This window comes from Triticum aestivum, chromosome 7A (assembly GCF_018294505.1).
Source record: "Triticum aestivum cultivar Chinese Spring chromosome 7A, IWGSC CS RefSeq v2.1, whole genome shotgun sequence".
In the NCBI taxonomy this organism is placed as follows: Eukaryota; Viridiplantae; Streptophyta; class Magnoliopsida; order Poales; family Poaceae; genus Triticum; species Triticum aestivum.
In genome coordinates, this window is record NC_057812.1 from 125,817,000 (window position 1) to 125,831,643 (window position 14,644).

The 14,644-nt window shown below is 43.9% G+C and overlaps 1 protein-coding gene across 1 annotated transcript; it reads left to right on the plus strand.

Moving 5' to 3' along the window:
• Nucleotides 1-7,054: 7,054 nt before the first annotated feature.
• LOC123152156 (uncharacterized) lies at nt 7,055-10,149 on the plus strand. The gene is made up of 6 exons (XM_044571780.1): nt 7,055-7,306; nt 7,418-7,468; nt 7,592-7,643; nt 7,733-7,791; nt 8,653-8,698; nt 9,648-10,149. The coding sequence occupies exons 1-6, from the start codon at nt 7,172-7,174 to the stop codon at nt 9,785-9,787; spliced, it is 483 nt and encodes a 160-aa protein (XP_044427715.1). The 5' UTR covers nt 7,055-7,171; the 3' UTR covers nt 9,788-10,149.
• Nucleotides 10,150-14,644: the final 4,495 nt, after the last annotated feature.

The window sequence follows — 14,644 nt, forward strand, 5'->3', positions numbered from 1 at the left end:
TACTGCGTAAATGTAAGTGTACATATGTATCGACTTGCATGGATCAAAGAGGAGTGGCTTGTATGCTCGCTGTACTGTCGGCTTGTGGGCCCAAAAACTTTGATCATGTCTAAAATTCTTCCGAGTTGACAAAGTGGACCCATATAAAAGGCTTATTCATCGTCACATGTGTCCAAAAGACGAGCTGACCGGTCACAAACAATATCGCGGTTCGGTTTATATGTTTGAAGGTAGTGGAATCTATTGTAGCCGAGCCAACAAATGCATAAAGGATATGCTTTTAAATACAATATTCCAAATCAAAGTGTTACTGAATATATCTTGACTATGATTAATTTTCTTTTGAGTGATATAATGTGAGGTGTGCAAGTTTTTTTTAATTACACATTTTTATGCGGAGTACTGACCAAACCAAGAAGAAAAATGATGCATCAATGCATAACTATTGCAAATGATAATGTTTTTACCAACTACCCCCTCCGTTCTATAATATAAAAATGATTTTCAATCTATTTAGCAGCATTCTTATATTATGGGATGAAGGGAGTACAAAGCAAACTTTTTTATACAGACTGCACATCAAATCAAGGAAAAAGTTAGACGCGTTTAATGCGGGTTGAGCTGAATAATGCTAATTCACGGCAAAGTGGAAAGTTTTGGGATGGGAGTTGATAGTTGAACCAATAATATGGAAGACATATTTGGTGGCGGAGAAAGTAGTAAACATGAAAAGCGGTAGTTCCAAGACAAACCACTTAGTCCATATTCAGGGTTTTTGATTTGGTTTGAAGATAAATATCTCTTTGTTTAGTTGCACTCAAAAGGTGACAGCTTGCATTCTAGAAACCCCGACCAACTTTATAGCTCTCAACCATGATATTTAAGAAAACTAAATAAACACACACGACAATGTGTATTTGCAATCTATTAAGAGACTTTAGTTAAGTCGGTAAATATTTACGATTTGGTATGTTCTACTTCTTCCATCTCAAAATAATTGTCTCAACCTTAGTATAACTTCATACTAAAGTTTATACAAAGTTAAGACACTTATTTTGGGACAGAGGGAGTATTTTCTAAGATCTAGCATAATTGGATGAAAAAGAGACACTTAGTATCTCAAAAATAACTAACTACGTCACAGTCGTTCTGATATATCTTTAAAATTTATCAAAATTGGCTTTTCCCAACCGATGTTAAAATTACATAATAAAAATGTTATATCTTCACATTTAGTTATATTGTTAAGTACTCTCTCAATTTGAAAATACTTGTCGGAGAAATGGATGTATCTAGATGTATTTTTGTTCTATATACATTCATTTTTATCTATTTAGTTGCTAGGTATAATAGAAAAGCATATAGGTTAAGTTCGCATGTTGAAAATATAATTATAATTATAGTAACATAAAAGTAAAATAGTTTAATCTAAATAAAAGCGAGCGTTGGAGACGATTGGTTTCAACGGTCATCATTCGCTTTGCACAACGTCGGATGCCGATGCACCTGCAATGAATCAACTCGTTCATTCGCCACTGTTAGTTACATCACAAGTTACTCATAAAAAATCGAGCCCTGACTATCAAAAAACAAAAAACATTTCTGAAAAAAAGATGAATAAGGGCATATATAGGCCTGGGCGTTCGGTTAGACCGAAAAATTTGTTTCAGTACTTCGGTTTATACAGAAATTTGGTTTCATGTTTTTTCCTGACCGATCGATCTTCAGAAAAATCAATGACTAAGACTTTGGTGAACCTATAATTCTGTTCGGTCCTCGGTTATTACCGAAGGGACCCGATATTTTTGTTGGGATGAAGAATCGGGAATCAAATCTTGGCCAAGAAAATAGGGAGAGGAGAACAAGAATTAATTGATCCATCTGTATCATACAGCAGCGGGTGCATCATCGGAAGCGGGCAGCCGTCCATGAAGGAGTGTTGGCCGTGAACCCATGACCGCGTGGGAGTGATGGATGTCCTCGGCCATCACCTATCGCGAGGGAGCCATGGGCGCCGCCGGCAGCCACCACGCGGGACGCATGGGTGCACGCACGCAGCCGGCCGCTGCTGGTTTGTGCGAGGTTGGGAAACTAGAGGTGGCGGCGCTGCGTGGAGTGGCCTGTAGATGAGTGGAGGAAGGCAAAGCCTTTAGCGGATCCAGGATAAGATGCGGGGACTGTGTGTGTGGTTGAGGAAAACGCCCATCGTCTAGTTTTTTAGCTTGAAGTGCTTCGTTACATGTTAAAGTAGATGGACTATTGGGCTTAATGAGTGGAATATTGCTTTTGCCCCCTCCCCCCACACCCCGTGGCCCCCGCGTCGTCTGCTTCGGGCGACTCGGGCGGAGACTAGGGTTTCCCGTCGCGCCGCCGCTCCCTCACCCTTCCTCCCTCGCCGCCACCTGAGAAAGCCGCTGGATCCGCTCGCGCGGCCGCCCGTGATGGTGGCAGCGAGGCCTCGGTCGCTCCTTTCCTCGAGGAGGACCTCGGATCTGGGGCGGCGACCCTTCTTGGCGAGGCGGCGGCGCCTTCTCGGCCGGCGTCATTCGTGGGTGTGCTCTGGCCGGCAGCCTCGACCACGCGGGTGGTGAGACGTCGGCGGGTGGCGGTGGCGCGGATGTCTTCCCCTCCTCGTCAGATCTGAGGTTGGCTCCTTCCCCCTGTCTCCCTCGTCGCCGCCGCTTCTCGCCAGCCTCCCTCTGAGCGCCGGTATGATGTGGGTGGGTGACCGATGGTCTGGTTTTGGGCCGCGGGAAACCGTTGGCCGGCTTGGCCGGCCTGGCAGCAGCGACGTCCCTGATGCCGTCTCCTCCTTTGAGGTGCTGCAGAGGCCTTCCCCTTTCCACCCGTGTTTCCTTCTCCCGGGTGAAAGCCAAAAATCCGGCTTGGATTGGGTGGCGACGAAGCACTGTGCGTCGTGTCTTCCTTGGGGGCGCTGCCTGGGGAGGGTTGCGTTCAGGTGAGGGGTTCAAAAGTCAGAGCATGGGTGGCTTGGGTGGTCCGGTGACGGCGGTGTCACGAGGTTCGGCATGGCTAGGCGTCCCCGTCGGCTGCCTGGCAATGCTCCTCGGTGGCCTGTCGGTTTACTTGCTGCCTTTGCTGCCTTTCTTCAGTAGCTGCACCTGGTGGTTTTCCTGCAGCTTTCAGGCGTTCTAGGTTGGGGCGACGCGGCAGTCGCGGAGTGCTCGATTGTTCAAGTGGTGATGTGTTGCGGCTGCTCTAGGTACCGAAGCTGGCACATCCCCTGCTCTACGGTGAGCGTCTCTCAAGTCCGCCGGTACGGCGCCTTGCGAGCCATGGCGAGAGGGAAGGGTCCCTCTGCGGCGAGAGAGACGGCGGATGTGTGTTGTCTTTCTACTTGGGCGTTGGTCGGGCTCACTTACCACACTCTGTTGCAAGCAGGTCTTCATCGTGCTCGTGTGTGCCCCATCCCTAGATGGCTGTTTGGCTGTAGTTTTCGGCTAGGACTAGCTTCGTGCTTTGTTTTCCTTATTCTTTTTGAGCTTGTGCGACCTATTGAGTTGTAAGCCTCCTAGAGTGTCCCGTTGCATCGTTTGGTCATGGGGGTTTGTGTGTATTTGTATTTTCTAGCCAGTTGATGACTTTATTAATTCAAAGCAGGGCTCTTCGCGAGCTTTCGTTTAAAAAAACTATTAGGCTTAATTAGTATGGCCTTAATACAGTACTACTATTTTGGTTAGTTCGGGAGATTCGGTCAACAACATTCAACGAGCGAATTCATCGATGTAATATCGGTTTCTCACGTTCGCTAACCCAGACAACAACCGAACCTTTGGTCCTCGGTTTTTTCGGCTTTGGTCTCAGTTTTTTTTGGCTCCGGTCTTTGGTTCTTAGTTTTTCTGCCTAGCCTTGGTCATATAAGGCTGGTCACAATGGACAGGAACTTAGGAGTAACATCACACACTCCAATGCAATTTTGTTTATGTGGCACATATTTAATGGAGAGAGCTTCTTGTGGTAACTGGCTAAGTTACCGGAACATCACACACTTCAAGAAACAATGAGTCTATATCCTAATAAATACATCGTTGCATAACACTACATACATGTTCCTACCCATTATAAAGATAGTAACATAGTCGAGAGAAGTGTGTAGGTTACTAGCTTATGTTCCTGCCCATTGTGACCAGTCTAAATGTACTTTGTGATACGCGGAGTAGTGATGGCGTTTGAGAGTGGGACCACTGCCTTGTCGACGCCGCTGCAGAGGAGGTGGACCGCCACAACATCGCCTTATTGTGCTCGCTTTTCTTCCTCCCAAAACCAACTCCTCGTGACGAGATAATTTAATCCCGGGTCAAATGGAGAGGTTTTAACAGGGATGCACGGGTACACTCATCTACGACGAATCTTATTTCCCGAACAGATCGCGGAATAGCCAGGTACCACGTACCCCCAGAAACGCTCGTGCAGTATATGACAGACCCATATTCTGTTTATAGTGAGCTTTTATACAATGGATATTGAGAAGGTTCTAGAATATTCTGTGAACCATTTGTTTCTTCTGTTTTTTAGTTTTTAATTATCTTTTCTATCACCTTTCTTGTGTTCTACTTTTTATTTTATCAACATTTTTATTTTTTGAACAATTTTTGAAACATGTTTTTTTGAAATTTGCGAATTTTCAAATGCATGATTTTTGAAATATCGGAGCTTTTTTTGAAATACATTTTTTTTAAATTCATGATTTTTTTAAATCCAGAACATTCATTGAAATGTGGGAACAGCATTCAAATTCATGAGTATTTTTTAAAATATGGGGACATTTTATGGAATTCAGAAACAATTTCCAAATTTATGAACATTTTGTGAAATGCAGGAACAATTTATTTAATTCGCATTTTTGTTGAAATTAGAATAATTTATATAGTAAATAAGTAACGATTTCCAAATTCATGTACATTTTTATAAATTCAGAAACGATTTTCATATTCTTTAACATATTTTAATATTCCATTTTTTGAATTCTAAGAACATTTTTTAATTGTGAAGGCTTTTTCAGGTTAAGTTTTTTTTTTAGAATTTCAACTTAAAAAAAGTAATGCGAGTTTGCTCGCTTTCTCGTACAGGAAAGGTGGATCTTATTTGCCGTGAGCATCAAACTGTTACGGCTTTGCTGAAACGTTGCGAGCGACAGACGCGACACGGGCCGGCGCACTTCAAAGTGAGCAACGTTTAGCGAACCACCCGAACCAGTTTTTACCTTTTTTTTTTATCTTTTACTGTTTTTTATCTAGTTTTTTTTCATATATTTAGTTTGATTTTTGTTTTTCTTCTAATTTGTTCCATTTTTCTTCATAAATTCAAAAAAAAAATCCAAGTCAATCATAATTTCATCTCTTATTTTTGGCAAAATGTTCTAAATCCAAATTGTGTTCATGTTTTTAAAAATTGTTACGTTTTCAGATTTTGATCTCGTTTAAAAAAATAGTGTTTTGAAATAAATGTCACCGTACATTGAAGACAATATTAACTATGTATGAACAAATGTTCATCATGTTTAGAACAATTGTTCAGTGTGCATTTGAAAAGGAGTTCACCGTATTTTTCAAAAAAATTCATTGTGTATTTGAATAATGTTCATCGTGTACTTAGAAAATTTTCAATGTCTATTTCAAATTCACTTTTTTTTAACTTTTTCGCATTTCAGAAAAATTGTTCGGAATTTGACATTTGTTCACAGTTTGAAAAATGATCAAATTCAAAACTGTTCACGTTTTACAATTTTCTTCGAACTTGATACCTGTTCATGAGTTATTATTTGCAATTTTTAAAGACATTTATTAACCATTTTCTAAGAAATGGTCATAAAAATCTGATTTTTTTGTATTAGCGGCTGCAGTTTGTTCTTAAATGTTCGCACAACCTACGGATTTTTTACACTCAAAAGCTCAAGTGCTAAGGAACACTGGGTCTCCGACGCATTTTTGAGGGATTTTAGCAGTCGCACAAGACAGCTCGCTATCGGGCACTGAATGGGCCGACCTGTTAGGATCCTGTTACGCGTAAGCGCTGGCAGTGGGACGCACTTGAGCGTCGGGACCTCCTATATGTACACGTAAGAGAGCAACTAGTTAACGATCGCTCCTTCGGGAGCCTCTAACGATCATTTGGAGGGAGGGGCAAGAGTGTGTCACTTGGCACGTTTTAAGCCGCTGCCGCATGTCGCGCTCTGGGCGTTTCTATGGATTTTTTCCAGATGTTTTCGGCATTTTAGACGGGTTTTCTTTTTTTTTTGTTTTTCATCGGTCTTTCTTAGCTTTTGGACGAGAAAAGTTTTAAAAAAAAATTTGCGAGAAAAAAACCGTTTTGCTTTTTGTTGCGCGAGAGGCACGATTTTGCTTCCACAGGAGACACTGTTTTGCTTTCGCGAGAGGCATGACCGTGCTTCTCTGAAACGAAAAAAACACATTTTCCCTTCCGGAAGAGGCATAGTTTTGCTTTCACGAGAGGCACGGCCTTGCCTCTCGGAAACCGAAAAAAGGCATTTTGTTTTTTCCCTTTTGCGACATGGCTGTGCCTCTTGAAATGAAAAAAAATCATGTTTTTTTTCTTCCACGAGAAGCACGACCACGCCTCTTGAAAAGGAAAAAAAATGAGTTTTTTTTCTTCTTTCCACTAGAGGCATGATTTTGATTCCGTGAAAGGCACGATTTTGTTTTTGCGAGAGGCATGGTCGTGTCTCTTTCGAAAAGGGAAAAAATGCTTCCTGTTCGGTTTTTTTATCCGTTTTTTTATGAAAAAAAGTTTGTCTAAACCTATTAACAGGGATCTAGTTTTGAAGATCTCGACGCCAGAAATCCAATGATGAAAACGGTCCAAAAATTGAACGCACGGTTTAAGAGATATAACGTTTAAAAAAATGAATCTATGAAAAGGGGAAAGCTCACTTTTCAGTGCGCCACTTGTCGCATCCTGAAGGGTGAGAGTGATGTTTGGAAGGAGTACTTCTTTGATTTCGGGGCTAAAAAAGAAAACTGCGATATCTATTTGGGCCGTGGTCGTGCCTAGCCCAGTAAAGCTGACGCCTCCAGCCCGTGTCACGGAAGGAAAAGAGCCTCCACAGTCCAGCACGCTCTTCCCCGGAACCCAAAACCGTCCACGTCTTCTCCCCCTCCCCAAGCCAGGCCTAGCTCAGCCGCCGGCGAACATGGGGACGCGGGAGGTGTACGAGGAGAAGCTCCGCAGCGGCGCGCACCTCCACCGCGACCCCACCATCAACCCCGGCCTCGGCTCCGCCCGCTGCCCCCGCTGCCTCTCCCTCCTCAACCCCGCCACCAGCTCCGTACGTACTCCCCAACCCCCCTTCCCCCCCTCTCCCGATTCCTCCTCCTCCATCTGCCCCGCGGTTCGTTCTGACCGGATGTTTGTGCTTTTCGCTTGGACGGCCGCGCAGGGAGGGCGCGACTGGGCCATCACCTCCGTCCTGCACGACGCCACCGCCGTGGTAACGCGATTTCGCCCCCCTTTTTTGCTGCTTAATTTCTACGGGCGCCTGCCCGAGATCCGTAATTGGGGAGATTCGTCGCTAACTTTGTGTGCTGGCTTCCTGCCTGTCCTGTTGCTGCAGACTGGTTCTGGCGCCGGCGCGATGCTCAGTGCGGTGCACGGGTTTAATACAGGTTCGTTGTGTTTGATTTCGGTCCATTGCTTAGTTGTTAGTCAGGTATGCTCTGGATGAGAAATTGGAATGTTTTGGTTTTTGGAACAGGGATCCCGTTTGTCCAGAAGCATGTCAAGGGGCCCAAGTGGCTGCACTTACTTGTTGGGGTAAGTCTTGATTTTGGTTCATATGGTGCTGGTATGCAAGTATCGCTTTGATTCAGCTCGGTCATCTTGATTGTTGGATTTACAGTTTTGTCAGGATAGTTTAAAAGATTGGTGCATCTTCTTACATCTCTAAAGCTGTGTTTTGCAATTGTGACGCTAGAAGATGTATGTAGTGAAGGAGGTTATCCATCATTAGTTAATCAGGAGAATGAGTGACAGTTCGGCGCAAATTGACCCCAGTTTATGATCACATCAAACTCTATACGAGTAAAGGTGTTTGGTGTCTGCTACAGGAATGATAAGTTAATCGAGAAAACTTCTGCCATTCTATACGGATAGGAACACTAAAGGAAACTAATTAGCGAAACCTGTCTTTCAAGCATGATACAATTTTGAACTTAGCTGTGTGCCTGTGTGTAGTTCAAGAACAAGATCAGGGTATTTACTTAATTTTAAAGGATCGAATGATATTTGCTTAATTTTTGAACAAATGATATTGATGGAAGGTAAAGAAATGCCATCTCCCAAGGCACCTGTTCGAATGTGTGACTGGCTGGACAGATTTTTATTGGAAAAAACGGTTGAATTTAGAATCATAAACATGGGTTTTCTGCATTTTCAGCATTAGAAAATTCAAACTTAACATAAGTTCTGGTTTGCTGCCATCTTTTAGACTGCTGAGATTATGACATGTGTTATTTACTTGCCTTGGGGCTTTTTTATCATGTGTTCTCGGTGCAACTGGCAATGGATTTTCATTTATCTGCTTTATGTTTGGCACTCGTAGCAGTTTCTGTAACTGTTAAGTTCACATTGTTGTTACATTTTCATTTAATTGGAGGTGATATTTTCTTTGTGCAGGTCCCTCCTTTGATCTTATTCTCTGGTGCCAGTGCTTTATTTGGGGGTAAGTTTTTGCAACGAAGTTCAGTTATCATTTTCTTATCTAAAAAGTTTCTTGAAATTAGCGTTGACAACAAATACCCCCCTGTATAGAAATTTGCATATTATAGCTAAAAAACCTGGAATATGTTCTTTTTCTTCTTGTTTTGTTTGTGCATTGGTAATCATTGTGAACCTCTATGGCCTGTATGCATTTGTTAAGGGCGCACAGAGAAAGTGACCATAAGAAAATAGTGTGATCCACCATCATTTTTTGTTTAGTATCTGTCTGTATATTTCTATATAGTTCTCAGCCTAGCATTTACTTGCAAATCCTGTATCGAGGTTGCAGATATAGATTTTAGGTGCAATAGAAAGGAATTATTTGATCAGGTTGGGACTGGACATGGGGTATGCTTCATTTTAGCTTTCTTTAAGCATCGCATATACCTTGCCAATTTCTGTTATCCTAATAACCACGTAAAAATTGACAGCTGAGCAAAGTTACAGAAGACATGTATCCTCTTCTTCCTAGTTCTATGAGTCTTAAATTTCTTAGGTTAACAAGTCGTTATCTCAAACGGGAAGTGGGTCATCTGCACTTTGGCAGATTATAGAGCTCTTGGCTTATTCCAAATCTCTGTAGTTTCTCTAAAATTTATTTCTAATCTATTAGAGCGTATGGTAAATCTTGGGTTATTACAAATCTCCGATGCTCCTCTTAAAGATATTTCTAATCTTAGCCTCAATTGATTGTTGGATGGTAAGTCTTTTTTTGTATACTTAGCTACATGTTGTCAGGCATGTTGCCAACATTAGCTAGGTATAAACTAGCAATTTCTTATCCTGTGCCTGTTATATTGAAAACTAAAAATACTCCTGAAGACTCACCAGCCATTCGCTGGAGCGTGCAGTCCGAGGAATTGCATTTTCGAGACATTATGCCTGATCATCTGCTACTTTGTTTCTTGCAGCATATGCGCTCCCAACGTTTGCCCAGCTCACTGTGACATCCTATTATGCTGCATCAAGTGCCTCTCACTACGCAGTTTCACAGATCACACGCCACATCGAGAAGGCCCATTTATCTGGCGCTCCTGACGAGAAGACTTGATTAGCTGCTTGCAATCAGTCAGTTTGTTTGGTGCACATCGTATATATGGACTCTCTGCTTCTCCATGCCGCAGTAGTCTGATAGTTTTGCGGAGTTCCAGGCTCAAAACCTGTTCTACCATAAGTATAATTAATTATCACAGTACGTAGCTTTGCTAATTGCTACTCATGTCACGTTTAAGAGCAAATTTGCTGGATTCCTTGGCTCCTTTTGCTGTTTGAAAAATGCTATCTGAAATTATTTGTCATGAATTCGGAGTATGAATTCGTACTACAATGCATGTAATCTTGTGTGTAAAAGGACCGAGCAAGAACTCTGCCAAATTCAGCGTTTGATAAACAGTCTGCTTTACCAAACTTCAATCAAGTGATCTTTATCACTGTGCTTATGCTGACAGAAGATACCTGAGCTTATTGTTTCAACTTCTGAATGCCAGATAAAGAACTTGTTTGTAGATTCATGAAAAATCAGTCAAGTTCATAACTGACTATATACTAAATGAGCTTGAAATGAATAGATTAACCAAAGGAACGGCCATAACCAAATGTCTTGGTTTAGGACCAGAACTGAATTTTCCTCGGTTTAGCAACATTTGCGAGCCAAGTTCGACTGGATGTACTTTCCACGTTAATTCAGTGCCAGCGTAAACGTTAGACAGAAACCAGCCACTAATAAATACTAGTAGTAGTATGCCCGTACAGAACACTCGTTAATCATCACCCAGATCAATCTCGAGGTCCAGGAAGATGGGATCGAGCAGGCCGGGCGGCGCCTTGACGCCGGACCACCGCGCCCTCTCCCTCGCCTGCCGCCGCTGGTCCTTCCCCCGCAGCCGCCACGCCAGGAGCTTCCTCCGCTGCTTCCCGCCCCACGGCCCGGCGCCGCCGCAGCCCGGCGGCAGAGCCGTGCGCCGCCTGACGGACCGCAGCGGCCCGCGCGGCGCCCTGCGGTCGCCGGCCCTCTTCCTCCTGGCCGGCGGCCTCGGCTCCTCCTCGCCCTCCTCGTCCCCCCCGGCGTCCTCGTCGGAGTAGTACGCGTACATGCCGGCGTCGTCGTCGTCGTCGACGGAGTAGTGGTAATCGGAGTAGGAGCCGCGGAGCGCTTCCTCGCTGGCCATGGTCGGTTGATCGCGCCGGTTAGGGCTGGGGATTGGCGGCGGCGGGGGGCGCTCGCGCCCTTATTATGGGGCCACGTACGACGTCGGTGGCGTGTGGCTTGGCGCCGCTTGGCGCGTCGTGTCTGACCGTCTCTTCGTTTCCGTCACGCGTGCGCGACGGAACACCGACCGACCACGCCTCTGCTTCCGCGTGTTATCGGACCCGATTCGCTTCGGCCCGCTCGGTCGGTCGGTCGGTCGGTCGGTCTTTCGCCGCTCGGGCCGCACACCTACAAAATCTCTTCGCACAGTGGGGTGGCAGTACCATCGCTCTACCAAAATTTAAGGATATAATCAGTAAATTGAGGGCCTTCACATTGTCTCATTGTTTTTTGCCTTCAACCATCAATGATTTCATCATTCTAAACAGTGCTCTGGAAAATTTGGAAGGCGAGAAACCAAATGGTCTCTAATGATGTATGCCTCTAACATGTGGACACAATCCGCTCAATTATTGATGAGCTCACAATTTGGTCTCACCGGCCAAAAACTTCTTCTCATCGGGGTCGCGCCGTCTTGTGGCGTGATCTTCTTCCTCCCCAACTGTCATAGTGGTTGATCATTTTTTAAAATAAATAAATGAAGTGTCACCTACCTCGCTGTGTAGTTCATTTGTTTTTCGTATGAATATCGGCGATCCACAGTTATGGAGGACGTGAGATACAAATCACTCATAGTTTGTCGGTTATCTTGTTGTATTGTTCAATTGTTGTTCATATGAATATGGGTAAGTATTTAAGGACGGAAGGGATAGGTCATATTTAGTCGTTTGGAAAAGAAAATCAGTGTAAGTCGATTCTGGTACATGATGCTTTTTTCCTCCCGGTTATCTTCCTCCTTGCACCCGAGCCGCCTTCCAAGACCTGCCTAACCGATGGCACCGCCCACCCCAAACCCCCGGACTCTGCATGAGCCGTCGTCGTCTGACCATCACTGTAATCCCTCGCTATGGCACCATCGACCACCTGCACACCCGCACGGGCCGCACAGTCAAGCCTTGGACTCATTTTCATGAGAACGTCACGACGGCGTCCTTGTCTCCAGCTTGCTCTTGGCTCGGCTTCGTCGGGGAGTCAGAGTTCCATGTGTGTGTCCTTATTCTCCTAGCAAAGTCGACTCATAGCCTGGCTATTTTCAGAGTATAAAAAACGCTCTTATATTATATCATGAGACGAAGGGAGTAGCAAACACGCAGAAAGAACGAAAGGCACATGCGCATACGGCAAGCAACTTCACTGTCACTCCTGAACTTCGTGATTACGATGTATTGATGCCACCCACCACTGCCTTAGAGGCACGCGTTAAGCTGAGAAGGCCGCATGTGTCCGGATGAGATCAATTAACAGTGGAACCGATGTGTGTAGCCACCACTTCATCTGGACCTTCAAGTACGCGCTCGGATGGTGATCGAGGCCAGAGTCAAGGTAGTAACATGCATTATCGGCCGTGATCAGAATCATACGTAATTATTAGGACACACACCAACTCAGTCGTGCCGGGCCACAAGACTGCGTACACGTCCACTTAATGCATACATCATACATGCACATATTGTCAACCAACCATCATGTCGCAAAGTGGTCGTCCGTTTGTGTCGGAGCTGTTCATCAGAGCTTCGCTGGAGTACCAGAAAAACATCACTAGAGAAGGTGTACATGGACCATGCCGTAAACTTCAGAACCGCTGTTGTGTCGATCTCCCAAACTTTTTGGCACAGTTAACTTCATCGTTTTACTGAGAGAGGAAAACGCCAGCGTGCGTACTTTCACCGGTAAAACACTGTATATACGGAGTACAAAGTACGTGCAGTGCTGGTGTTTCATGAGCCATAAACTCGACCGACCGCCCATCTATGCGGTACCGGTACGTAAGTACGTACTACAGTACGTACGTAGCAGTGCAAAGAGTCAGAGATATGATACTCCCTACTATGAGTAGCCTTAGCATGACTCAAGACACCCACTATTTCAACATGACGGGAAAGCATATAAATAGCATAAACATTGACTATGAAATATCACTAAAGCTTAAATTTCCCAATTCAATTTTCATGCCACAGACCACAAAGCCTGCAGTCTAAATGACTCACAAATAAATAAATAAATAAATGATTAATAATGAAAAAACAATTACAAAGACATGCATTGTTTTTTACATAGATCGATAGCTTATAGAGTATTTACAGTTAAATGTCAATCCTCCTACAAAATTAATTCCAAAACTCTAGTGCTAGTGTGGATTTTGTGCGGTCGTACTCTTTGTTCACAAAAAAGCGAGTCAGTGTTACTACACAAAATCTCATTTAATGACATCTCTCACAAAATAGTATCTACATTTTGAAAACCCTATGTTGTTGCTATACTTTAAAATTGATGAAATTAAGACGGCTGGTAGTTATTTTAGGTGACCCCATATTTTCTGAGGAATATTTAAAAATTATTTTGTCATTGTGAGTTTATTTAATTTTCTAAAATAGAGTCTGATTTTTTACATGAACTTCCCTGGTCATTGTACTCGAAATATGACCATGTTAGTGGAAAGAAAACACTCAAATGTAGAGCATACATGTTTTAATGCTTGAGCGTCGTGTAGAGCTTTGAGACTAAATGATAACTGTCACACCTCAGGTGCATGGCTCTCCGGCCCTGGCGTTTTTCGATGGCAATTCCTATCATGCAAGGATGTCCATTTTCAGTGACACATGACAAGTTTTTATCAAAAATAAACTGAAGCACGAAAGTTGCCATGGTTTTTGAAAAGTTTGGTGACGCAAGCATGGCAACTTTCATGCTCCAGTTTATTTTTTACAAAAACTTGCCATGTGTCACTGAAAATTGGCAGTCTTGCAAGACTGGAATTGCCATTGAAAAACGTATGGGTGGGAGCGCCACGCACCTGATGTGTGGCACTTATCATTTGAGTAGATTTTAATCACAACTAGTAGCCACTTATCTGCCTGTATTGTTCTCATTAATAGCTTAAAGTATTTATTTTTAATTCATTTTCTTGAAAGAAACAAGTTTTATTTTGTTGGTGTTGTTGTGATGGCCAAAAGCCATATAGTACTATCAACTCCAAGCCTTAGAAAACACCCCTGAAAATAAATACAAACACGACCAAGTGGAATTTGGGCGACGATGTGCTGTGAACCTAACTCGATGTCGCACCTGCTTTGTATTGCCGTAGTCAGGAAGTCGTTGTAACTTGTAACCATGCTTATGAAGTCTCCATATGTTGCTAGAAGACGCCGGCGATGATGAATTGAAGCATGGACCATCAACCAACCAGCAGAAGGCGAATGCTGGACGAGGCCACGAATCACAGGTGGATGCACCGCGATCGGCGACTCTGCTCTACATCTTGATGGGTTGTGTACGTGAAAACCAACCCTCACGTGCCCTGAAGTGATGCCGGAAAACCAGCGTCAGCGTGACGGGACGGAGCCGGAGGTATACAAAAGAAGCGAGAGGTGGGTGCACATACGGCAAAGCACCTTAATTTAGTGTCGCTCCTAGGCTATGGGATTACGATAAGTTTTCGTTTTTCTTCTTGGCGGGAAAACGCGTTTTGTATGGTGTTGCAGTAGTACCACGCGTCAATTAAGCTGCGAACCAATCTGTGGTTGGATGGTTAGAAGAACAGTGATATCCCCAACCCATCAAGGTTCAAGTCTTGATGCTCGCATTATTTCTGGATTTATT